This window comes from Labeo rohita, chromosome 2 (assembly GCF_022985175.1).
Source record: "Labeo rohita strain BAU-BD-2019 chromosome 2, IGBB_LRoh.1.0, whole genome shotgun sequence".
Taxonomy (NCBI): Eukaryota; Metazoa; Chordata; class Actinopteri; order Cypriniformes; family Cyprinidae; genus Labeo; species Labeo rohita.
This window is the reverse complement of record NC_066870.1, coordinates 9095990-9121332: the sequence shown is the minus strand read 5'-3', so window position 1 is coordinate 9121332 and position 25343 is coordinate 9095990. Positions and strand designations below refer to the sequence as shown.

The window sequence follows — 25343 nt, the reverse complement described above, 5'->3', positions numbered from 1 at the left end:
TGAAAAAGCCAACATAAGAGTCAGTTTCTGTCTCCCCTCATCTGTCGGCTCAAGACCGCCTTTGTGAATATTTTTTACTGCAGTTAGCATGAGGCTTTGATAAACAAGAACATAGTAGTTTCTGTGGGGCTTGCGTGGTGAGGCTTTGTAAGATCTTTCATTTCCAAACTCGCATTCAAAACTTTAATCATCATTCTGAAAATTACAGTTGTGAAAGCACTCCCTCACTTAAACAGGGGGCAGAAAATAAGTAGTCTGAATACAGTTTGGTTTTTCAACGTGGCTCCAGTGTCTCAACATCTTGTTGTTTGTGTTGAAATCATACAAGATATGATAACAATTTCTTTGATTTTAGATTAGAGTCTGACATTTTAAGTGTTGCTGTTTTAAGATGAACATTCGTAGAACATTGTGTGAGTTAAATGTGATTCGATATCAGTGGATTTAACTAGTTATCTAACACAAAACCATTCATGGTTAATATCTGGCTATATTTATGGATGTATGTGTCATTGTTATAGAAATGTTCTATTTAGTTTCTTGCCAATATTGAGGAAATTATCCAAGTAATTCAAGGAATAAATACAACCCGATTATAGCTCCAAAGTTTCATAATGATCTCAGAACATTTTGTTTTGAGAATGGAGAGTGAGCCAAAAGTTATTTATGATTCCCAGTCCACCTATATCTGTTTTCATTACTTTTCATTACTTGGCTACTTCAAAAACTATAAAGCTGCTATTTCTAAATCTAAATCACATATGAATCTTAAATCTCATTTGAGCTCCATATTCACTGTTTTCTTACTCATACCCTTTTCTTTCTTCTTAATCCTTTTTTTTTTCATTCAAACCAAACTCCACACCCATCTTGAACAACAAGGCCCATATCCAGGGGGTACTGGTTGGGCTACACCCCCTAAATTTGATGTTTCGAATCATAATTTATGTGGGGTTTTCAGAATGTTCTTATCTTTCTATGAGAACATTGTTTTCCCCGTCAAAGCAATTAAAAAGTAATGAATATGCTCCAGTTTAACTCATATGTGTAATAACAATTGCTTGTTTCTTTTAAATCAACTCATTTTATACTTGAATCACAATAAATGTTAGCTGCTAGCAGTTAAAGTTAAAATGTTACAGTGCTAACAAACTTTAAACGAGTTTCCCCTCTGCTTGGTGACGTAATATTTGTAGAATGTCATTTGAGTTGAGGATCAAAAGAGCCTAAACTTAAAACAATATTTTCATTTTTACTTTCCCGACTACTACAAGTCAAAAATCAAAAGGTGAACATCAAAAAGTTACAAGTGTGAGACCTCAGGGGTAAAGAATATCTGCAATTTCTGAAGTAAACAGCAAGTGACTAAGTACTCCCTGTCTGTTAGCAGAGTTGGAGTGAGTGAAGGTTGGAGAAAAAAGGAGGTCACCAAACACACTGCAGATTTAGAAGCTGGTCCAGCTCTTTCTGAACCACCTGGTGTAGGTTTTGCTCTGGCTGAGCTGTTCTTCTAGCTTTTTCATAAACGTCTTTTTACAGTTAAACATTTTGAGATGACTGTTTTCTCTACAATCTGTCATTAAAGCTTAAAGCTCTGACAACTCTTTGGCTCTGTTCTTAAACATATAGCAAGCTGCCCTACTGTCTACAAAGGAAGCTACCTTTCAATAAAGCATTCAAACTGAAATGGAACCGCATAAGTGACTAATTTAAAATACTTTACATGCCAGGAATGTCTTTAACAATCATTTGTGATTCTCATGAAACCACAAGTGAGACTCCAGTGCTTATAGTTGATTCCAGTAGTCTGCCAATAGCGGATATTGCTAAACAAACACAATAAACTATTCAACACAAAATAATGAAAATCACACTCAAATATGTAAATAATGCATATCACACTCTGTCTCACTTTCTCGGATTAAAAATGATTCAAAAGTTATATTTATTCTTTGCCTGCAGATGCTTTTATCCACATATGTGATTGTGGACCACAAAACCAGTTTTAATTAACACAGGTATATTTGTAGCAATAGCCAAAAATACACCGCATGGGTCAAAATTATAGATTTTTTGTTTTATGCCAAAAATCATTAGGATAATAAGCAAAGATCATGTTCCATGTTCCAGATATTTTTTTCAATTTTCTGCCGTTAATATATCAAAACTTAATTTCTAATTAGTAATATGCATTGGTAAGAACTTCATTTGGACAACTTTAAAAGCGATTTTCTCAGTATTTTGGCTTTTTTGCACCTTCAGATTTCAGATTTTCAAATAGTTTTATCTCTGCAAAATATTTTCCTATCCTAACAAACCATACTTCAATAAAAAGCGTATTTATTCAGCTTGTAGATAATATATATATCTCAATGTCAAAATATTGACCCTTATGACTTGTTTTGTGGTCCAGGGTTACATATGCAAATTCAGAGTTCTTAAAGGAGAAGTCCACTTCCAAAACAAAGATTCACATATAATGCACTCACCCCCTTGTCATCCAAGATGTTCATGTCTTTCTTTCTTCAGTCGTAAAGAAATTATGTATTTTGAGGAAAACATTTCAGCATTTTTCTTCATAATGGACTGCTATGGTGCCCCGATTTTGAACGTCCAAAGTGCAGTTTAAATGCAGCTTCAAACGATCCCAAATGTGGTTGTAAACGATACCAGCGGAGGAAGAAGAGTCTTATCCAGCGAAACGATCAGTTGTTTTCATAAAAATAATGCAATTTATATACTTTTTAATGTCAAATGCTTGTCTTGCTCTCCCTGAACTCAGTGTAATCTGGCTCAAGACAGTTAGGGTATGTCGAAAAACTCAGATCATATTTTCTCCCTCAACTTCAAAATCGTCCTGTATCGCTGTTTTACCTTTTTAAGTTCTGCTGCGATGTAGGATTATTTTGAAATGATTTTTGAAGTTGAGGGAGAAAATACGATTGTAGTTTTTCGACATACCCTAACTTGAGCCAGAATACACAGAGTTCAGCGAGAGCAAGGCAAGATGAGCGTTTGAGATTAAAAAGTATTTAACTTGTATTTTTTAAATGAAAATAACCGACCGTTTCGCTAGATAAGACTCTTCTTCTTTGGCTGGGATCGTCTACAACTGCATTTGGGATTGTTTGAAGCCGCATTTAAACTGCGTTTTGGAAGTTCAAAATCGGGGGACCACAGCAGTCTATGTGGAGAAAAATGCTGAAATGTTTTCCTCAAAAAACATAATTTCTTTACAACTGAAGAAAGAAAGACATGAACATCTTGGATGACAAGGGGGTGAGTACATTATATATGAATCTTTTTTTGGAAGTGGACTTCTCCTTTAAACTCAATTGAATCTTACCATTTCACGTCTGTTTAACTGATAAACACATAACTAATATAGCTCATTCTGGCCATGTGCCTCTGTATTTCAGCTGTTGTATGTGAGAAAATGGCCTCTGTGCCCTTGAAGAGAGGACTTGCTATGCGCTCGTGCATTAATCCACATTCCTCACACTACAAGTTCAAAGTGCACACTTGCTCTGCTGATCATGTTCGGAACAGGCCTGGGATTTGAGGGAGTCTTGAAAGGTTGAAGGCACAAGGCATTACTGAAACCCCCCCTAATCTGACACCTCCTCATTCTAGACACAAAAACCAAACATTCCCTTTCACTCAGTAGTGTTCAAGGCATAAAAAGCTAGGGGTCAGACCTGTTTTGAAAAAGCTAAATTAATCTGTCTTACTTTTTTTATTCCTTTAACACATTTTATTTGTCTGCAGGGACACTGGGCCCCCTTTTGGTTTCTAAGACTCGCTTAAACACTTTGATATTATCTGGCATGTTTGAGCAGGCATTTTAATAGCTCTTCAGAGGATGAGAATGTACTGTAAGTGTGACATGTTGAGGGCTTTTGTTAACAATAAAGATTTACAGTACTAGAAAAGAGGATTATTAGTGTATCTAAAATATCATAAAATGGATTTTTAAATAGAAACCTCAATTATTAACTCATAATTATATTTCACTTTGAAATAATCACATATTGCAGCAAATATTTCTAAAACATTCTGGAATAAGTGTCACCACCAAAATCCCTAGAAGGCAAAAGAAAGGGTGGTTCTATTCTCCGACCCCGATGTTAACCTCTGCAAAAATGCACATTAAAGAATCCGAGCTTATGTTTTAAAATATATGTGGACCACGGAAGAAGTTCCCTGTTATTACTGTCAGAGGAACATGCCTTTTATTCCATTCACTTTTATAAAGCTTGCATTCTCCTCTAGGGCCAACAATAACTGTTAACTTTTTGTGCATTGAGCCAGAGGCCGAGTGTGCAGTGCCACGATGACTTGGAAAGTGAACAGGAACACATTTCTGAGGAAGCGTATGAAAGACTCGGGATCTCAGAATTGACTAAAATGCAAAATGACAGTAAATGTTAAGTGCATTGACTGCATTTCCTGCAAAAGAAAATTAAAAATGGGTAGAGAGGCATGCTGTGCTGTCATGAGGGATTATTTGTAAAATGATTTTAGGACCCACTGCACTACCTGTTCGCAAAGTGAAACAAAGGAGCCAAAGAGACCAACATAAAATCTATTTTACACTGGAAACCAGTGTCAAATGCACCTTCAGTCCAGTGGAATTAACAATAAGTAGTGTGAGAGGGTAAGTTTACACAGAGGATCTGAATTCTTTCCAAAGAAGCCGAGTGAAAGAGTCTGAGTGATTGTGGCCAGGGAATTGAGTCAGTCAGACGTGTAGCGCTACTGTAAAACAAGACATGATTGTAATAGCTACCACACTACACTGCCATGCCCTTATACTGCTGCTAATGATTCCAATTCCTCAGTCGAGCGGTTGCAACTGTGCACGTGTTGACATACTGAAGCATTAGCCAAGACTTCTCCCTCTGGGTATAATGAGCTTGTCAATATCGTACACAACGCTGAGTACTTTTAGTGCTGTTCAGCTTCACCCACACGGTGCGATCTCAACGAACAGGAGACAGTAAAGATACGAATACCAAAAGTGATTCCTTGTTGAACATGTAATATTTACATTGAAAAATCTTTACAGCGAGCACAATCTACAAGCAGGTCAGAGGTGACTGGTGAATGTTAAGGGGACAGTTCATCAAAAAGGGAAAAACTCAAAAGTATTTAAAGTATGTATTGGTTGTTTTTGATTTTGTCCGTACAGTGAAAGTCCAAAACTTTTAACCCAATGAGGTTAGATGTTATTGGCACATCACCTTATTTGATTTCGTCTTCGTATAAACAAGTTTAACAATGATTTGATCTGTAAATGAAAACCCTTACATTTTTGGCTTGTTCATTGTTCTAAATGAACGTAATGTTTCAGAATACATTCATTAATTTACTTGAGTTTTGATCTGGATTACTTACTGTATGAACAGCTGAAAGCCCATACATTTGAGTTTAGAACACCATGAGAGTGAGTAATGGCAGAATATTCATTTTGGGTGAACTATCCCTTTAACAGTGAGTCACACATTCACACAGCAGCAGTCATCATTCACTGTGAAATAATAGCAAAAATTGTACCTCACTGATACAACAGAATGTCACCAGGATCTTTCCCTAAAACCTTAGAATAGTAACATGCACCCTTAAGCTACCTCCTTAAAACTATTAGGTGTAACTAAGGTATAAAGATGTCCCTTTAAGGGTACTGCTTCAGTGACAAGATGTTGTACGCCTACAATTTTTACAATTTTGGTGTTGACACACTGGTTTTGCTCTACTATTAAAGCAAATAAACCACAGTTTCTTTATACAAAAAGTGCAAATTATAAAACCAAAATACATTTTTTGGAATCCTTCGGTGATAAAGAATACCAGCACGAATCCGCTCCTCGTCGCAGCCTATAATACAAGCAGTCTTCTCCTCAAGTCTCTAATTCAAGTAAAGTGCTTCTAGAGCAACAACCATATGGTTAGAGCTTTCAAGTTTTCTCTTTTGAGTTCTTGTTTGCAGTACCTCCTTTAGAAGGCTTGAAACAAAACAAGTTTTTATTCAAACAAGTCCCACGAAGGAAAGCAAATTCTAAAGCCATCACACAAACTCCAGCTTGCCTCGGCCACTGTACTTCCCCCAGCTGACCAATGAAAGAAGTCTTTGGCTGCTAAGGTCAGACTGCTGAATTTTGTCACAGGTCAGGCAGCAGTTCTCGTGGCCTCCTACTGGAACCATACACTCTAAGTCCAATTTGGCCACATGACCCTTGGTGAGGTGTTGGCCGTGAAAGCTGTAATGAAGGCGAGACAGCATTTCTCGCCGCTGTTGTCGCAGTCTGCGGTTTTCGCTGCGAAGCATGCGCAGGGCCAGCATGATGAGGAGGACCAAGATGAGGCCGCCAGCAATGGGTACGGTGATGACCGCAGCACGGAACCATACTTCTTTGGAGGAAGGGATTTCCTGTAGTCGTGCAATCACGTGACGGCTGCCTTCGGTTTGATGTCGCCGTTTGTCTGAATAAGAACAGAGAATGTTTAGGGCCATGTTTTTATGAAGCAACTGAAGAAAAACACTGACATACACTCTTTTAAATTGTATGATATTCTGTGGTACACAAAAGAAGATATTTTGAAGAACGTTTCAACTGTTTTTGTCCATATATTTAAAGTCAGTGGGGTCCAAAACAACACCAGACAATTTTTTTTTTCTAAAATAGTCAGATTTGTAACAACATAAGAGTGCAATTTTTTTGTTTTTTGGGTGAACAACCCATTTAATTAAGTGAAATGTACTCTGTTTCAAAACCATCCATTCATAGAGGGGAAATGTGCCAAATGCACAGTATTATTATTAGAGATCAGCATGGCTGACAAAGTAAAACAGCAATTGAGATGCAACTGATATTCTGAAAACAATCTTTTTCTTAACTTTTTATATTTTTCTCTTTTCTTTAAACATTTTTTAAAACACCATGTGCAAGGAAACAACGCACACATATCTCAAAATGCCTCAAAACAAAAGCTGTTAATTACTTATTGACAAAGCTGTTTGCAGATAATTCACGGATTATAAATTGATAAACTGCTAGACTGGAAGAATTCAGTAGGTGCTTTTATTAACTGGCCAAGTGGGCACAGTTAATGACTGAAATCCAAAATTGGCTGATTTATCTTTCCGTCACTGGCAACAACTAAAGAATACTCATTCTCGTACCATGAATTTCACTTCCTCTGTATGTGACATCTTGCAGGCCTCTGTAATTGCACATATCCTCATGGCAACACTGAAGTGTGGCAGAACCATGAATGGTATCATAGGTTGACTCTGGATGGCATGTTTTGCCAGAGTTCAACAGAGGGTCGTAGCATCCATGAGATAAAGGAGATTTAGTGCTTTGAGGGTCTAAAGTGCGGGTGAAGCAGGCATTCAGCTCCGATTTGCACATGTATCCGGTGGCCACACAGTGGGGTGCATCGCAGTAACACCGTATTTCCCCTGTTACATGAAAAGAGAAATTACTCATATTGATAGAATTAACTTCAACTGAAAATGTAAAAGAACTTAAAAATAAAGCCTTTGAAATAAGCCCGTTTAAAACCTAGTTCCCAAATGGACAAAAACGTCATATGATCCTATGTTTTCAATTTGGCTTTAAGACTGTTGTTTTTGTATGTTTTTTTTTTTTTTTTTTTTTTTTTTTTTGTAGATGCTGCTCCAGATAATTGCTCTGACAGAACAATACAACATTTAATATTGATATTTGTGCTTAATTATGTCACACACCCAGCATAAAGGGATAAAAGTTATAATTAAGTGTTCAAAAACTTTTGGTCAACCTTTACATAAGATTTCTTGTTACAGTGTAATAACTGCGTAACAGTGATTATTAATACGCGTATTTAGCTTTATAAACACTTATTTGGTTTTACTACAAATGTAATTAACTGTAGTTCAACCGAATCATATATCAGTTTGGAGACGGCCCTATAAACAATTATTCACTCACCTTTAGTGAGGAGAACAGCCATCGCGCACAGCTCGAGCTGAAGCCAAATGGAAACGAGACTGCTGTTCCGCTGCATTGGACAAAAACACTTTCTTTGCCTCTCAGATTCGCATCGATACGGACTTTATAGCCAAAAACACTGTATTACTGTCCCCAATGTGTTCCAACTTGCTTCATTCAAAACTTTTCTTAACATTTTTGGATAGAAATGATCACTTCGTGATTCAGTCCTCGCTGCTCTTCAAGACCAGATAAAATCATATGTGCGCAGAAAAGCCGACGTGCAGTTGTTTGAATAAAGATTAAAAACCCATGTTAGATATAATCCATTTTGGTTTTAATTCGAATGCGAGATTCGGAGTTCACAACTGTTCAAATGGATAATCTCCTGTATATACTCCGCTTGAGTGCTCTTAAATGTTGAAGACTTGAGAATGAGAGCAGCTCCTCCTATAAGAGTCATCGAGCCGCTGGGACTGTTCATTCACACGCGTGAGAGTTGTGACTGTTGCCTCCCCGTGTGCCCATGCACAGCTAATACAGCTTAACCCTTGTTCTGTAGGGAAAGCATGGCTTGACTTGTAACCTACAGTGACCCCTGTGTGTAAAAATACCAATTGCCAGTTGTTGAATAATTTCTTTTACAGCAAAATCACAGTACAGGCAGTTTTAGCTTGAAATAATAATAAAAAAAAATTGTAATTAATAATTATGAATTACAAAATTATAATAGCCTAATTAAAACATTTTGTTAGCTAATGCTAATTGGCTAGCTAACTAGCTACCTGCCCTGCTGAAAAAAAAACAGCTAAAACCAGCCTAAGCTGGTTGGCTGGTCTTAGTTGGTTTAAGCCGGAAGTAGTCGGTTTTAGCTGGTCTCCCAGCCCGACCAGCTAAAGAAGTGGCCAAAGCCCCTCTAAAACCAGCCTGCTGACCAGCCAACCAGCCTAGGCTGATTTTAGCTGGGTTTTTTTTTTTTTTTTTTTTTTTCAGAAGGGTGATGCTAACTTGACATAATTTTTTAAACACACTGCCCTCCAAAAGTTTGGAAACACCCCTGGCAAAGTGTGTTTCTGGACGATATCAGCATAAATCCTTGTAATTTTTTGGTGCAAATACATTAAATTAACTTGATATTATCATTGAAGACCAGCAATAATAATTTTCATTTTGATTACTTACATAATGGCAATATATACATGCCAAAGTCAGACATGCCCCTTTGCCAGCTGTGATGCCTGGTTACTGGTTTAAACTTGGCCCAGGTTTTTAAAAGATTTTTGAGCCAGCACACTTTAATAGCTTCAACAACTGATTGCTAATTAAGTTTAGAAAACAATGAATTTAGGCCCAGATTATGCAGAGCTGTAGCTGCTAATGATGGATATTTTGATGAATCGAAAATGTAAGTTTTTTCTATGTATAAACTGTTTATGTAATAAAATATGTTTTCGTAGTTTGTGTTGTCCCTTATCAGTGTAAAATTATCACAAATTAAAAAGGATTCATGCCAATATTGTCCAAAACCCCACTTTTCTAGGGCGTTTCCAAACTTTTGGAGGGCAGTGTATAAAATTCAAATATTTTTATTCAACCAACTAGTTAGAATTCATTTGATGGAAAAACAAAGGATTTGGTGTTCAAAACAGAATAACTACATTAATTGTCCAATGCTCCCTAGGGGGCGTTTTACCCCACTGACAATGTTTGAGAAAAAAATTAGGTCATTCTGAAAATAGAATTATATTTTTATTTAATAACACATACTCCCTATCTACAGGCCCTATTGTTCTCGCATCATATATATAACTTTAATGTTCTACAAAAACAAGCTTTAAAACATTTTTTTCTTACTGCTGAAAATTAGATAATTTACTGTGAAATCCTTTTTCTCTCCGCTGCATCACCAGTCTAAGCTTCATGGTGAAAACTTATACATCACTCTTGTCAATGTAGTCCATAGCTATAATAAAAATGTATCTTAATTTCATCTTGTGGTTATTTTGGGAATAACAATAGGGGGCGTTTTCCCCCATTCTACCCTCAATATATGCATGGTTTATTTATGTTTTCCATAAGACAAAGCAACAATTTACCCCAGATATCATCTTAATGCATCTTTTGTTACCTTCTTAAATGTAACAAAAAATGTAAATCTTTACATCTTTGTAACAGTATTAGTAGGAGTGCATCTATTGCGTGAAACAGCTTATTTAGTGCACTCAAAAAAATTAAAAATAAATAGAAGCAGTGTTTTCACCTTCTTATGTTAAAATGAACATTTTGCAGGTTCTGCAAGCATTTACACTTATGACTATAACTGTACATATAACACATCTAATATAATATGGTTACGACTTACAAAACAGAACATGCATTTTAAAAGGTTTTTATTTTTATGCCTAGAGTTCTGAACAGAAAAATCAAAATCAGATCAGATTTCAAGTGCACATGAAACATTGTTCCACAGGAGGCCAAACATGGACAAAATGTGTTTTGAGTTCTTTTAGTTCATGATTGCATGCAACCTTTTTAAACCAACCAATGCACAAAAGCAAACATGTACCAAAACATAATGTGGTAATTGTTTATTTCCTGTAGCTTTTAGAAACCATATACAAAGCAACATACCCATCTCTATTCTGAAAGTGAACTCCATTTACAGCCTATAGTTAAAATTGGTCTAAGTTCAAACCCTGCATCAGAGGGCAGAGAAGACAGAAAGAACAATGGAGCAAAACTATGAATGACATTGCAAACATCAAAGAGGAATCACCAGTTTTGCCTTTTTTCACATCCTTGTCAAATACAAACTGACAAGTTAACTAAATGCTTACAGTTTTTTTTTTCTTCTATAGACTGGTTGATATTTTATGTAAAAGATGAGGAAAAATGTGATCTGATCCTATACGCCTCCATTCTCCTCCCCTAGTAGGTCACCTTGGACAGTCCTCATGGTCCTCTTTTGTCTGTGAAGGATGCCTTTTTGATGTGCAACCAGAGCTCATGTACAAAATATGGAGTCCTCTCATTGCATCCTCCTAATTTGGGCAATATGGGAATGACTAAACTCAATTCTATGAGTAAAGAACAACTGAGCAAATACAAACAAATCAAAACAACATTTATACAAAAAGAGTCAAACAGTGCTGGGGTGCAGCATGAAAAGTAATCTCTGTTAGATGTGTAACAGCACTGCAAAGAACAAGAAACATCGAAGGCAGATAGTGACAACCCTTACATCAGGGCCAGAAACTCAGAAAATGTGCGTCTACCGCTTCGGCAAAAGCTTTTAAGTGCCACGTCACCAATTCAGAAATCTTTAGCACCCATTTGTTTTTTCTGCTGTGAATTAAGGAAGATCACTTATGCATCCTACATAAACCTTCTGAGGGGTCAGAGAATCATGCCTAACTTTTGAGAATGAGTGCTCAGAAGTATATTGGGTTTATTTTAGTTGGTCACTTTGATAAATGCCAGCGCAGCTGGAAGCGTCTTTGTGCACAGATAGCCCTTCTGACATCATTCATGATCACTGTCAGTCACTGGAGGACAAGGGGATATTAAGCTTCCAGTGTGACAGTGAACTTTATGATCCGTTAACACAGGCATAACCCTGAAAAACCAGCACATGAATCAGCAGATCCACTGCATGATTCCTCAAAGGTTAGTCTGGGTTGGAGAGCGCTCTCTGAATCTCTCTCTAGTCACCTGTGGATCTGAGAATAAGAAGCGATGTACATCAAAGGATAGTGAAATTAATCTATGATCTCAGGGCCTTGTGTTGCCTTGATAAGCACTTTTGTAAGCTTCCTTTCTCCTTTGTCCCATTACAGGCATTGCAGCCTACAGTTCGACTGCGAAACTGAGAGCTCGGGCTGAGAGCGGGGGTCCAAACAACCAAGGGCTGGACATGTTTGGAGAAAGACTGCCATGAGCTCTACAGCCACCTCTCAAACCATGAATGAATTCTGATTTTTCAGTTTGTCAAGTTCTTTGATTTGCTGTCTCAGAAACAGAATCCTGCATGAAAAGAAGAAAAAAAAGGATTGATAAAATGTTAAAATTAAACATTTAATTATGCATATTTGATCATTTCATCTAAATCAAGGGTACAAACCTTTGCTCTCTCAATGTGGCCTGGATTTCACATACTCTCACTAAAGAGCGAAGGTTCTTAAGTTCGGTGCAGATCTCCGACATGTAGAGGGTTCCCATATTATGGATATCCTCACGTAACCGTGACACCTAGGCGACAGGAATTTACGATGAAGAGATAGAAAAAAAAATTGGAAAATAGGAAAACTGTTGTCTGATCTTCAGAAGATCGATGAACAGTTGAAGAGACAAAAGGCTTGCTCATACCTGCTTCTCCACATGTTCTGCAGGCCAGCCTTGAACATGCTTGATGAGATTTTCATCAAAGTGCAATGCTAGAGAAGGAGTGAAAGTGCTTTGGGTTCGAGAGGTGCTGCCTGAGGCGGGAATGTTGATACCCGCGCTGCCATTGGAGCCCGACAAGCCCTCTTGACTGCTATAATATAAAAAGCAAAACATTCATTATTCATTAAAACAAATACATTGAGTTTTAAAATAGAACTAGAACCATTTAAATAATTAATGCTTAGTATACTACTACTACTACTAATAATAATAATAATAATAATAATAATAATAATAATAACAACAACAACAACAACAATAAACATATGCTTATAATAATAAATATGTGACCCTGGACCACAAAACCAGTAATAAGTAGCACAGGCACATTTGTAGCAATAGCCAACAATAAAATATATGGGTCAAAATGATTGATTTTTTTTTATGCCAAAAATCATTAGTAAACGATCATGTTCCATGAAGATATTTTGTAAATGCCCTACAGTAAATATATCAAAACTTTGATTGGTAATATGCATTGTTAAGAACTTCATATGGTATCTCGGCCAAATATTGTCCTGTCCTAACATACCATTCATGGTGGTCACATGTATTAAAGGGATAGTCTACCCAACAATGAAAATTCTGTCACTATATATTCACACTTATTTTGAATTAAAATTATAGTCAAAGTCAAAGGGAACTGAAGGTGTGTTTGGTTGCATTTCAGCACTGAACAGGTAGATGGTGTTGTAGGACAATATCTGATAGGCTGCTTTTATATTACCAACAGAAAAAAAATAAATTCCTACTGAGAGATCCATACATTTGCCTGTTAAGACGGGGATCACTGAATTCCAGAGGTTTGTCAGAGTTGACAGACTGCTGGGATGTTGATCCTTGTCTCTGAATTGATGCACTGACCTGAAAGTGAAGAACAGTTTGAATATGAACAGAAATGTCAATTAAATAATGGCAAAAATACCTACACCCGTTCATTCTAAAGTGCGCTGGGACATAATACATACAAAGTGGTTCCAAAAAGTATTTGGACACTTAAGCTACACTTATATGTATGAATATCATTGCAACTAAATAACCAAACCAGCGTAACATTTATTTAACCCTTGTGCGAGCTTTTGGACATTTTTGTCTTTTTCAATTTTGTTTTTTTGATCATTTTGCCTGTGTTATTGCCAGGTACATAAATTTTGGCACAGGCATGTATTTTTATTGGAATTTTACTATTTCACCCCCATTTCCTATAATAAATCTATTTTGCACTAGGTCCTCTCAGGACCTCAGAACAAAATGTCCCAATTGAAACCCATTAAAACTGCTATTTTTTTTTTTTTATCACAGAGCCATTTAGCTGTAAAATGATGCAATTTTTGTTAACAGACTTTCATTCTGTTGGCAAGGCTTCAGAATTATTATTTTTACCATTTTTTACCAGATGGTGCCATTTATTTTTTTTATTTTTTTATTTTTTCAGATTTGGCCAATAAAGCAAATACTCACCTTATTCCTGTTTTTTGCTTCTGCATATTATACAGCTAACTGTGTGGGTGTGTTGGTATGGATGTCAGAGTGTGGTTTGTATGCGTGTCATAAAAAAAAAAAAAAATTGTGTTCTTGTAATGTTTAAGAGAGAAAAACTGCACTGTGTGCACCAGCGGAGTTTTGCTGGCATCTAATAGGGAAAATCTGGTACTTCGCCCAAACAAAATCTTACTGAAATCAGATTTTTTTTTTTTAAGATTTTTTGAGATCAACCTCAAATTTGAAACACAACTTGTTTAGATTTATGGTTTTGATTTTCTAACAAGTTTAGAGTTCAGCAAGTTTCATAAAATATATTTTTGATATAAAATATTGTTCATAAAGCATTTTCATAAACTTAAACCTCTATAATGTTTTTGTTTTATTTCACTTTTTAAACTCTTTCTACTTCAACAATAGTCTCACATAACCAGACTTACGACAGAAGGTCTGGGAGCTTTGGCCACTTTGAATGGCACCATGGCATTTTTGTTTCCAAGCAGAACGTTAAAGAATGCGACACACACGTCTCCCAGAAATCCTGTATGATCAAACCAATCTGATGACGCTTCGAAACTCCTGAAGTGTTTCCAGCTAAGTGTGCCTTATGCAACAGATGTTTAGCCAATGTTCCATGAGCGTGACTTCTGAGGCTAAGATTACTTCGGCAATAATCTGCCCTGGGTCTTCTTTAAAATGAGACCAAGCTTCAAATTTGTATGACAGTTTTTTGACATGGACATTTTTGTCCACTAAGGACCCATGCTTCACTTTTTTATTGATGCACGATGGTTAAAATAAAGACACATTTTAAACCAATGAGATAAGAAGTTATTAAAATATATAAATACATGCCTAGTGTTTTGAAATCTGTTCAGATTTTAGAATACAGTGATTCTATATTATATATTATTCTTAGATTATGGTAATGCTTTATTGGGTGGTTGCTCTGTGCACTTATACACAAAATCCAGCTGGTCCACGATGCAGCAACTATAGTTCTTAATAGAACCAGTGGTTTAACTCCGAAGTACTTCAGTGTGCTCTTATCAAACCAGATGAGTTCTTTGCACATTCTGACTGGTGTTGCAGCCTGGAATTAAACCACACCAGAACTGGCCCCCCCAACTGAGCCTGGTTTCTCTTAAGGTTTTTCTGTCACAAATGGAGTTTTGGTTCCTTGCCTCTGTCGTGTTAGGCTTGCATAGTAGGGGACACATAATTTTTGGCAATATTATCAACTTCATTGCACAGACACTATTTGAAAAGAACTAAGCTGAGCTGGACAATGACATCACTGAATCAATGATAAACTGACTTTAACTGATCAACTAACTGTTTACTGTTGAAGTATTAAACTACTACAGAACTACAAAAAAACTACAAAAAAAAAAAAAAAACATGTCAGTTCAAGGTGTAGCATATTCTTTTTGTATATTTCCACATGGTTTGATGTTATCTAATGCAGTGATGTGCAAACACTTTCTGAGACCGCTGTAAGAGAGAAGTTAAGGAAATGATGAACCACTAATTGCTACTAACCTTTGGTTGTGAAGAGAGAGATGCAGAGCTGAGCAGGGGTTTAGAGACAGCATTGGTCTGAGGTGTGCTGACTCTAGGAGACACGTATGACCTCGGTGAAGAGGCATCTGATGCTAATGACATGGGTGACTGACCAGACTGTTGAGCTGTTTATTAGAAACAAAGTTTAGTTAAATAATATATGCAGTCCAGTAAATAAACATATTTACAACAATATACCAAATCCTGCTGAGCTAGATTAACAATATTATAGGCATGTCTTATTCTGCACCCAAGTTTGAGTACCACTGTGTTAAATAAAGTTGTGTGGCTAAACCTATTAAGAATTATTTAACATGTTTTTGTCCATAGCCTTGTGCGTGTATGAAAGGTAAACATACCTAAAACACCAGTATAACAAAATATTGTAAAATACGGTCACATAGTTCTATTACAAAATGTGGATTAGTTGCTCTGCAGCACATCATCAGTTAGAAGAGTTGTGAAGTGACTGAGACTCCAGCCGTACCTTGTGTGGAAAGCTGAGCAGCTTGGGAAAGCAGAGTAGTGACGTTGAAAGCGGACGGTCCGGCAGTGAGAAGCTTATGAAGCATAGACTGTAAGGAAGCTTGTGTGACAGCGGCTGTGAGGACTTGGAGGAAGACAAAGACAGAAAAAGACACGCATACAGTCAAAGATGTCCTACACACTGAAAGCAATCTGAAAAAGGCACTACAGGTGAACATGAAGCCTTGTCGGCTTACGTTTTTTTTCACCATGTGGAGAGAAGATGCCACATATTTTGCAAAAAAGCAGTTGTCAAGTTGGCAAAACAGCTAGGGCACAACATTTTAGCTATCTGGATGAACGTCTAAGTTTAAGTATTAGTTGCTACAGGTTGATGCATTTGTATAGATTTTTATTTATTATTATTAAATATTTTATTATTTACTTAAACTCATGTCAAGTTTGACGTTGTCATTTATGAATCCGTTTTGACATGAACTGAGTTAACGACAACATCCAACTAGTTCAAAAGTGTTTGAAATCATTACGCTAATGAACACAACTCAAAAGAATGCACAAACTGATCATTAAAGAATAAATCAAGGAAATGAACTGAAGGCTCTAGGGAAGTGGTCAAACGATATACAACCAATACCAATATTACAGGAAGGTATTTGGAGTTTTTATATTATTAGAATAGGTTTTTCTGCTTAGCAAATGTGTCTAAAGCGGTACTTTTATTTGTCCCTATTTTTAACCATTTCTTTGTGGGGAATAGTGCTTATTTTGTTAACGAAAACGAAAAAATGTTTGTTGACAAGCTTTTTCCCCCCATAACTAAAATGAGACAAAGACGAGACGACAATAAAATCAATACACAATAACAACATGCAATTTTGTTGATGAAAAAAAGATTAAAATGTATTCAAAAAATAAACACTTTACCAAAACATCCTTTTATTGTCGTCATAAAAAGAGACCAAATATTATTGCGAACTGCTTTACATGCCTCAACTACAAAGCTTTCATGTGTGCGGTTGCCAGACATAAAAAGTTCAAATCTCTAAATCAGAGCTTTTCTGTTGCTTTGCTGTTTTATGCAATCTGGCAACCACGCACTCGAGCTCACTCTTCATTGTGGCAGCGCCGCCGCTGATGATCTGAAAACACCGACAAACAAGCTGGAGTTCAGTGATTTAAATGAAAGTGTCACTCAGCCAGTCTGTCTTCTGTCATGAGAACTTGACTATATTGTTTGTGACTGTGGTTCCTGAATAAATGCACTTACTCAACCGCTGTTATTTTAACAGAGAGGCCATTGCAATTTGGTATTATTGAAATTACACTGTTATAATATTTTTCGTTTGTTTTACCAGTTTTCATAATGAAGACAGTGCGTGCATAAGTCACTGATATTAATTTAATCAGTACATTAGATAAGGTCAAATAAACCTTATCAAATAAAGTGCAACACCTGAAATGTAAAAGTAAATTTCTCAAAATGACAACAATCATTACGATTATAATTTTGAGCAAAAATATATTTTTTTATCAGTTTAATCATAATTTTAATCATATACAGCATGATGAAAATGGGACAAAGACTTCATTTACTAAAACTGGACTAAAATAGTTTAGATTTTCTTTGACTAAAACTAGACTAAAATGCTGAGACTTTTAGTTGACTAAAACTTGACTAAAATAAAATAGGATAAGGTTGATTAAATATGATAAAAACTAACAAGGACATTTAACATGGAACTAAAACTAAAAATAGCTGACAAAATTAACACCAGTGGGAAAGAAAAATACTGTAACAGAATTACCGAATCAAAAAGTTGTTTTCTAAAGTCTTTAAATTAAAAAGTATGATTTATGTATCTGCTTTACATCAGCTACCCTGGCAAGTACAAAAAAAAAAAAAAAAAAAAAAAGTCAAGATAGGGACCATCTCTGATTATACTATACTCTTTCTCCCTACAGCAACAGATCAGGTCAGCTGTCTACTGAATAAGGTAGAGTAATACTGATTTCCTTTAAAACTGCAGTCTTCATTTGAGCAAATACTAATTCTCAATATACCCAAATGAATATGATTAAACTGCACTGAAAAATGAATTGAAGGAATCTGGAGTTAGTGAATGAGAACTGATCTTGAAAAAAATCTGTACCCAGCTCTTCCTGTATAATTTATGCTTGAATCACATGTGTTCAATAGGAAATTACACAGAAAAATAACAGTGTAAGCAGCACAAAAAGTTACAAGACTGGAAAACCTAACAAGATCTGGGGCCTCATTTATAAAACTTAATGAGATTTCATCCTAAAAGTGTGCGTATGCACAAAAGCTAGATTTTGCATACGCACAAAAGTTTTCAGAATTATAAAACCATTCGTACACCTAAAGACACTGCGTACACTGTGCAAAAATTCCTATAAATCCCAGTCAGGCGAAGATTGGACGTACTAGCATCTTTACTCCGTCTCCTCCCCGAAATCACCATATATGAAGCTTATAACGCCTTGTTTTACTATGCATAACCTCATCTGCATATGATTTCCATGCATATTTCCATCCAAGTGACATGTTTAACACAACATCAAAGGTAGGAAAATATGAGATACGGACTATTAATGCTATTTGTGCCATACACATTACATTGCTAAAATCTTACAGTATCCTTATGTTTTAGAATAAATATTTCAAAATATCTTTAAAAATCAAATTGTATAAAATATTTATAACTTCTTTTTTTTTTTTTTTTTAAAGAGGTCATTCTTTAAAATTCATTCTTTTCCACTGGCCAAATAGTAGGCTAACTTAAGTGTTTCAAATAAATAAAATTAATGCCGTATTGAAAGTAAACACGTTTCAGTCTATAGTTTGGCCTACTTATATTTTGTTGTGAAAATGCAGTTGACTCGGCGCATCACTGGCAAAATATTTAGCATACAAACTGAAATGGGTAAATCTTACAGTTTCCTTTAAATTCTATCCTTCAAAAAACGGGTGATTTTATATGAGAGAAAATAATAGAATAGAAAATAATAAAAATAAATAAAAAATGCATTCCCATATGTACACCGTAAATTATAATCTGTATTCTAAATGTCTGACCTCCTAAAACAAACGTAGACTGAGACACTATCACAATTAAAAAAGGTTTTAGTCCACATTAAAGTCCAGGTACAAATCAATGCAAATTACTCTATTGAATTTAGACACTGAAAACAGGTTGGAGCTCTTAATTCTGAACTCTCAAAGTACACTAAATTGATGCATTTAACTTCTAAATGTACAAAACTTTCTTACGGTCCCTCACTATACAGTCCACCCCCCACAGTCTTACAAAATCCTGTGGGAAACACTGCGACGCCATTACCTTCATTAATTTTGCCCATGTCTACATTGCCGTGGTTCATCTGCAGGGTGGCCTGGAGTGCAGGCAGCAGCTGTCGGAGGAGAGCTGGATCCTGGAGCAGAGTGGAGGCTGAAGCTTGCAGGGAAGGAGACACAGGCACTGTGGAGGACGAGGAGGAGCTGGACGTGCTGGAGGGGTTTATGGACAAAGGCTGAGAATAACCAGAATTTGATAATGGCTTCTCCGCTAAAGTAGATTCTGGAAGAATGAAAGGGATTGTGGGAAAACACAAGACAAATGCGTTAAGAACCACTGAAACCATTAACAAAGTGAACATCTATCAACAAAACTCCACTTTTAGGAACCAAAGAAAAGTTTTTCTGCCACTTACTTGTACTACTGAGGGCACTTGTGGCACTGGCCTGCATCGCCTCTTGTCTGTAGTCTCTGTCTTTGGGAAAGCTGTTAACCATAGTCTTGGCACCTTCTCTCTGCCTTTGTTCTCTGCTCAGACAGGAAGTGTGGTGTCAGTTTATGTTTGAAGAGGAAGAGAGGCAGTTACAGGGGATCTAAATCAACTCACCTCTCCAGCCATTCTTTAGGTTTCTCCCACTGAGAGACCTCTGTCCTACAGTTGTAGTAGTACTTCTTGCCAGATGAACTGATATGCTCTGACCAATCATCCGCTGGCTCACGGGGCTGGCAGAGAAAGGAAATATGCAGACATATGAAGAAAGAGAGCAGGGAAATCTGTCATCTGAGAGAACATTAGGGATAGGGATGAGTCAGCATGATTTGTTAGTCTGGTCGACTTATTTTTTTTTTTTTTTTTTTTTTTTTTTAGGAATGTTGCTTTAGATATCCGTAAAGTTAATTCAACCTTACAGTTGTATACACAAATACTATGTTTTGCAACATGTCTAAATTACAATACTATTTTTTATTATAATATCAGTACAAAACAACTTACTTGCACGTTGTTATACTAAATGGCCAACCAGTAAAAAAAACTGATTCAGGTCTCACAAACACAGATATATACCGCAGCAACATTTTGTTAATGTATTTAAAATCATATAAGCAAACATTTATTTAGCATGAAAGTCAGTCATGAACTTAGCAACAGGTCAACATGGCACAAGCTCTGTAACATTGCACTGTTTAGTCCCACTTTTGGTTTGTTTGGCTTCCAATATGTACGGCTGAACACCGGTTCTCTCGCTCTCAGTCATGTTGCTTCTACCGACTGTTTATTGCTGTAGGTATGCAAAGCAGAGATGCATACGCTATGCCCTCTTCTGAAGACGGGGCAGGAATATGCAGATCATTTGCATTTAAAGTAATAAAGCTCTTATTTAGACGCCCCAAAAATGACATTTTCCAGCTGTTAGAATAAATTATCTGTGGGGTATTTTAAGCTCAAACTTCACAGACACATTCTAGGGACACCCAAGACTAACATCACAGCTTGTGAAAGGGGGCAAAATAGGTGCCCTTTAAGTCTGTGATCTATGGTGGGCAAGTTTTAGAATGTAATGTTTATGTTTTAATCCTCTTTTTCACATTGCATAACATACATATATACGTTTTTCAGTTTGAAAACTGTTTGGAGAAAAATACTGGGCAGGATGTCATTTTTTATTTATGTATTCATTTATTTATTTATTAAAATCATTCATATATGGCTAATAAATACAACTGATCTGTCTATTAGACATGGCAGATAAAAAAAAAAGCCTTATAACCCAGGCTTCCTAAACACAGGCTAGTTTTTCAGACAACCCACTGACTAATCAACTTACCACCTCTGAAGTTCTGTTTGGATGAGGGTGAGAACTGGATGCATGATGGGAGTTTTCTTGTGGAGAAGAACTGACACCTGAAACATAATTAAGAAGGTCAGAAACAAACTACCATGCATGTCTACCGTTGCAGAACACAATTCATTGAAACAAAACAGTATTCTGGATTTCCATTTAACACACTGGACTGCTAGTTTATAGGCTTGAGCTGACAGTACTGTGGCTGAGTGGTGGAAACATGGCTTCCTGACAGGATGAGCTGAAGTTTCCACTGACATCCAAATTGTATGGGCCTACATACAACTCTTTAAGCTTGTGTTTTTTTACATTTTTGTCCAGTTGAGAATAAAAAAAAAAACACACACACACACATGCATAAGGTTAATTCTTACTAAATTATCTGTATGCCATATCACAAAGGCTGAAAATACACCAGAGCTCTGAAAATATCGGAATTAAAAGCATGGTATAAACATGCACAACACAACCTATCAGAGAAAAGACCAATGATAAGAGGCCACTGACGAGTTGAGATGAAAAGATAAATACTACCATGCACCTGCTGCAGCATCATGGCTGTGGCAATAACAGGAAGTAAAACCGTATGAAGGGAGCACAAGAAAGTATCCTGTGTTTTATTGCTGCTTGATTTACTAAAATGTAGCTACTATAACTATTCCACAAAAACATGTCAAGCCCATTTTTAATATTAACAATTTTCAAAAAAAAAAAAAAAAAAAAAATTAAGATGAAACTTAGCCTTAGTATATAATCCTTCAACTTTTAAAGGGTGTTTTGGTTTGCAGACCAATTATATGTTTGTAAACATTCGGGATGCACACGCATCATGGTTGCAGGAAACCCGGGAGAGATAGCCTTTGCGGTTAGAGAATTACATGGATACGGTACAAAATGGTTAGATTTAAAAAGATTATAGATTATACTGATTAGATGTTATTTTCAAAATGTTCTCCAAATATCACAAGAGCTTGTCACCCAGTGATAAGCACTGTTATTCAACAAAATTGATGTTAGATGTAAATATAAAAAAGATGTAAAAATGTTAATAGTAATAGGTTTAAATAATATGAACAGCATATGTGAATATTATGTAGACCTGTTGTTTAAATCCAATATATGCTTTAGAAGTAGAGTATTCATAGCAGTTTCCATCCATAGTACATTCGTTTAACCATCTGTGTTTAGCTTCATATTGCATCTTTGATGACAGTATTCTATAAAAATTACTTGCGTTCCGATTTTGACATCAAAAAGCACAAAAATATTTTTTTCTCTTATTCCATAGATTTTATCCGATTATCTCCATGTTACCACTGTTTTTCTGCAACCACTATGTGTGCGCAACTGCAAGTGACGCAACTGTGACGTTTACTCCAAATTGGTCTATAATGTACATTTTCAAGAGTAACTACATTAATAACACAGCATTCTAACATGCAAGACTGCAAACCAGGGATTAATGAAATAATGCATTATGTTAGTTATTGGCTATTTTAATTATATAGTTTATTACCCGTTAACATGGTTAAAGGTAGCAATTCTCAAAATTAATATCCATTTCACAAACTCCATTACATACTACTACTGTGAAGACTAAATTGACTTAAGTATTTAGAATTTGTAATTTAGACAAAACACTATAAACAACATTACTATATATTAATATCAATAATAACATGAACATGGATTATAAGAATCAGGCAGAATTCTGCTCATTTAATATTGATCTAGGCCTAGTAATAAATTAAATAAACAAATATTAAAATACAGACCTGTAAACCAAACCATAAAAACTAAATATAATGCATAAAACATCAATAAAACAGTTTTGCCGAACTCAGAATCATTTGTCACAGTTCTAGATTTTAGCAGTTATCTGAAATGCGGGTTCATTGCGATATCATTAATAAGTTATTCTGTAATAACAGTGTTTATATGACTTCATGTTATTTCTTAGCACCTAATTTCAGTTACTAATAATGCCTAAACAAAAGCATAAACTAAATAGTTTTTAAAAAACTATATAAAATATAATAGGTGCCGAATTGTGAAATGTTATTGATCTCTTAATTCTAATGCCCTTCTTAACCACACATCCTGTAAAGACTTTAGAGTGTAATAACAAGCGCATAAGTATTTAACACTATGACATTTCCGCATATAACCCACTTATAAATAGGATTTTGGGGTTCTGAGGAATTACAACATGCAACCATACAATATTAACCATATGCATGTTGTACCCCTTCTCACCCATGTTCTTACCGCTGTCCCTCTCACGGGTCCGGTGAACGTGGAGTGCTTTCGTTTGGATGTGCCCCGTTCCATCACTGTGCTTGTTGTCTGGACTGTCTGAACGCCGCAGCATTTTAGTTGGTGGAGTGGAGTCTGACGAATCTCGCATCTTGTCATGGCGATGGTCATTTGACGAGTGACTCTTTGACTGATATTTGACAGACTGCAAAATACAATGCATCAGAGGACTACAACAACCTGTGTACAAAGACCACTGAGCTTGAACTTTTATTCTTGAAGAGATTATCTGAAATGGTTTCAATATTATAAAATCCCTAAATGCAATTGAGGAAGTTATTTCACAACAAATAACATGAATGAAAACCTGGTGCTTTTGAAAGAAACTCAAATAGGACGTTTATTGAAACTGAACAGGGAAAGAGCTGATCTGCACTCTTATCAGTGTTTGTTGAGCTCACGAAGTCAATTCACTATAATATGTAATAACAGATCTGATAAAACCTAATAGTAAATGAGAATTGCTATTTTCGATTTGTTGTGAATCCAGTAATTAGGATGGCTGACTTCAAAACAAGCTAGCAAGCTAAGACGTGAGCTCTCTAGTCACATCATTAACGTTACACCTGTATAAGCTAGTATTCCAGTTTAACTGTAGAGTAATTTGCCTAATACAAATAATTGAGCGCTATTACCTATAAAGTATGACGTGCAGTGTATAACATAGTTTCATGTAGCAAGCAGGAACTAGGCCTGTGAGCTCTTGTGTTGTGCTAAAGCCGGCTAATAAAATGTTGATACTATTTCGGCTTCTCTCGAAATTACGTGACTACTTTCAAAGATAAAATACTTCTCTGTGTACCTGGTAGGCTTGAGGATCTCTTCGATCATTACACCTGTAAAAGACAAGAAAGTTAATATGGTCAGAAACGCGCTCTCTGCTAGCAAGCTACAATGCTAACGTAGAGAAATAAAAACAACTCGCTATCAGAGGAAAAACCTACTTTGAAACTATTTCTTCGAACATAATATGCGCTTAGTTTAAGCTTTAAAAGATTAGCTGAAGGGTGTAAACTGGAGGTAAATGTCTGTTTACCCATCATTGAGTCTGGATGGATTCGTTGCATGCATTACCATTAATGCTGCAATGATGTGGAAGTGAAGTGTTACTACTGAAGCAGTTCTGCTGCACTACAGCTCTCTTTACTGGTACTGCTTGCAAAAACAAACTATAATATCTGTAAAAGTAGCTCTGCTGCAGTGCTGCTTCGCTATTCGGGAAAGAGCTGACGGTCCATCTCTTCGTTTTGCTCGCGACTGCGCCCCGCAAGTGCACGAGCAAAGCGCTGAGACCAGTGCTCGCGACCTGCCAGGCTCGCGATCAGCACGCGACGTGCACGAGCAGAAAGACTGCAACCTGTGTTCACGGACCTACAGTAGCAGTTGAGGTGCTAGACGTATTTAAGTAAAGCTAAAAAAAAAAGAGTTGAATGTGAAAAGTACAATTCCAATTAAATTGACTGAGTACGCACTACTGATACACAACGGAGCTGAAAGCGCAACGCAGGAAAGGCGCATTTGATATTATTTTCCTCTAAACCACTAGATGGCACAAAACCAACACCAGCTCTTTCCTGAACATACGTGTTTGACGTGATCGCGGGTATCAGCGCAGAGTCAGTGCGTTTGAGCTGATCTAATAGTTAATTTTTGGAAAATGCTATAGATTTGTGTACCTACTGATAACTCTTAAAATTGCCAAATGTATTTTAAGACAAGAATCTTGATAGTAATTTTTAATTAAAGCAACAGTTTTTCAGTAACTGAAGAATATATAGAAAGTATGGTATTTGGGGTAAAAAGCGCCCCCACTGCCGAGGCTAAAGGCATAAATATTGACGTGATAAAATGGTGGCTGACTTTTCCATTTGTTGACAGTAAATGGTTAGCATCAAATGGCCGATATCATTTATAAA

At 36.2% G+C, this 25343-nt stretch overlaps 3 protein-coding genes across 5 annotated transcripts in view; 1 reads left to right on the top strand and 2 right to left on the bottom strand.

Moving 5' to 3' along the window:
* Nucleotides 1–4731: 4731 nt before the first annotated feature.
* On the bottom strand, nt 4732–8442 carry bambib (BMP and activin membrane-bound inhibitor homolog (Xenopus laevis) b). The gene is made up of 3 exons (XM_051125473.1): nt 7977–8442; nt 7184–7465; nt 4732–6483 (listed from the first exon to the last, which is right to left on the bottom strand). The coding sequence occupies exons 1-3, from the start codon at nt 8050–8052 to the stop codon at nt 6068–6070; spliced, it is 774 nt and encodes a 257-aa protein (XP_050981430.1). The 5' UTR covers nt 8053–8442; the 3' UTR covers nt 4732–6067.
* A 2107-nt stretch (nt 8443–10549) lies between these two features.
* Nucleotides 10550–24922, bottom strand: wacb (WW domain containing adaptor with coiled-coil b). 3 transcript variants are annotated; one of them, XM_051125383.1, is made up of 13 exons: nt 24464–24918; nt 24230–24263; nt 23380–23572; nt 21094–21170; nt 19875–19990; nt 19683–19795; nt 19313–19549; nt 15952–16074; nt 15444–15589; nt 13186–13283; nt 12342–12510; nt 12097–12224; nt 10550–11999 (listed from the first exon to the last, which is right to left on the bottom strand). In XM_051125383.1, the coding sequence occupies exons 1-13, from the start codon at nt 24502–24504 to the stop codon at nt 11930–11932; spliced, it is 1545 nt and encodes a 514-aa protein (XP_050981340.1). In that variant the 5' UTR covers nt 24505–24918; the 3' UTR covers nt 10550–11929. The 3 variants fall into 3 exon arrangements, with proteins under 3 accessions (XP_050981340.1, XP_050981356.1, XP_050981348.1); XM_051125399.1 differs by having other exon boundaries at nt 24502–24917; XM_051125391.1 differs by lacking the exon at nt 15952–16074 and having other exon boundaries at nt 24464–24922.
* The window catches only part of mpp7b (MAGUK p55 scaffold protein 7b), a 63728-nt gene continuing 61991 nt past the window's right edge, over nt 23607–25343 (top strand). Inside the window, exon 1 of the mRNA XM_051128976.1 lies at nt 23607–23960. The gene's annotated coding sequence lies outside the window, so the exon portion shown is untranslated. The remainder of the gene's footprint in view (nt 23961–25343) is intronic.

What these genes read in the sequence shown, in the direction of transcription:
- bambib (XM_051125473.1), bottom strand. Translation starts at nt 8,052, where the DNA reads ATGCAGCGGAACAGCAGTCTCGTTTCCATTTGGCTTCAGCTCGAGCTG. An exon ending in GGCTGTTCTCCTCACTAAAG is followed by an intron (nt 7,466 to 7,976) that starts GTGAGTGAATAA and finishes TTCATGTAACAG; the next exon opens with GGGAAATACGGTGTTACTGC. An exon ending in CAGAGGAAGTGAAATTCATG is followed by an intron (nt 6,484 to 7,183) that starts GTACGAGAATGA and finishes GTTCTTATTCAG; the next exon opens with ACAAACGGCGACATCAAACC.
- wacb (XM_051125383.1), bottom strand. Translation starts at nt 24,504, where the DNA reads ATGGTAATGCATGCAACGAATCCATCCAGACTCAATGATGG. An exon ending in GAGATCCTCAAGCCTACCAG is followed by an intron (nt 23,573 to 24,229) that starts GTACACAGAGAA and finishes TGTATTTTGCAG; the next exon opens with TCTGTCAAATATCAGTCAAA. An exon ending in TGCTCAGCTTTCCACACAAG is followed by an intron (nt 15,590 to 15,951) that starts GTACGGCTGGAG and finishes TCTAATAAACAG; the next exon opens with CTCAACAGTCTGGTCAGTCA.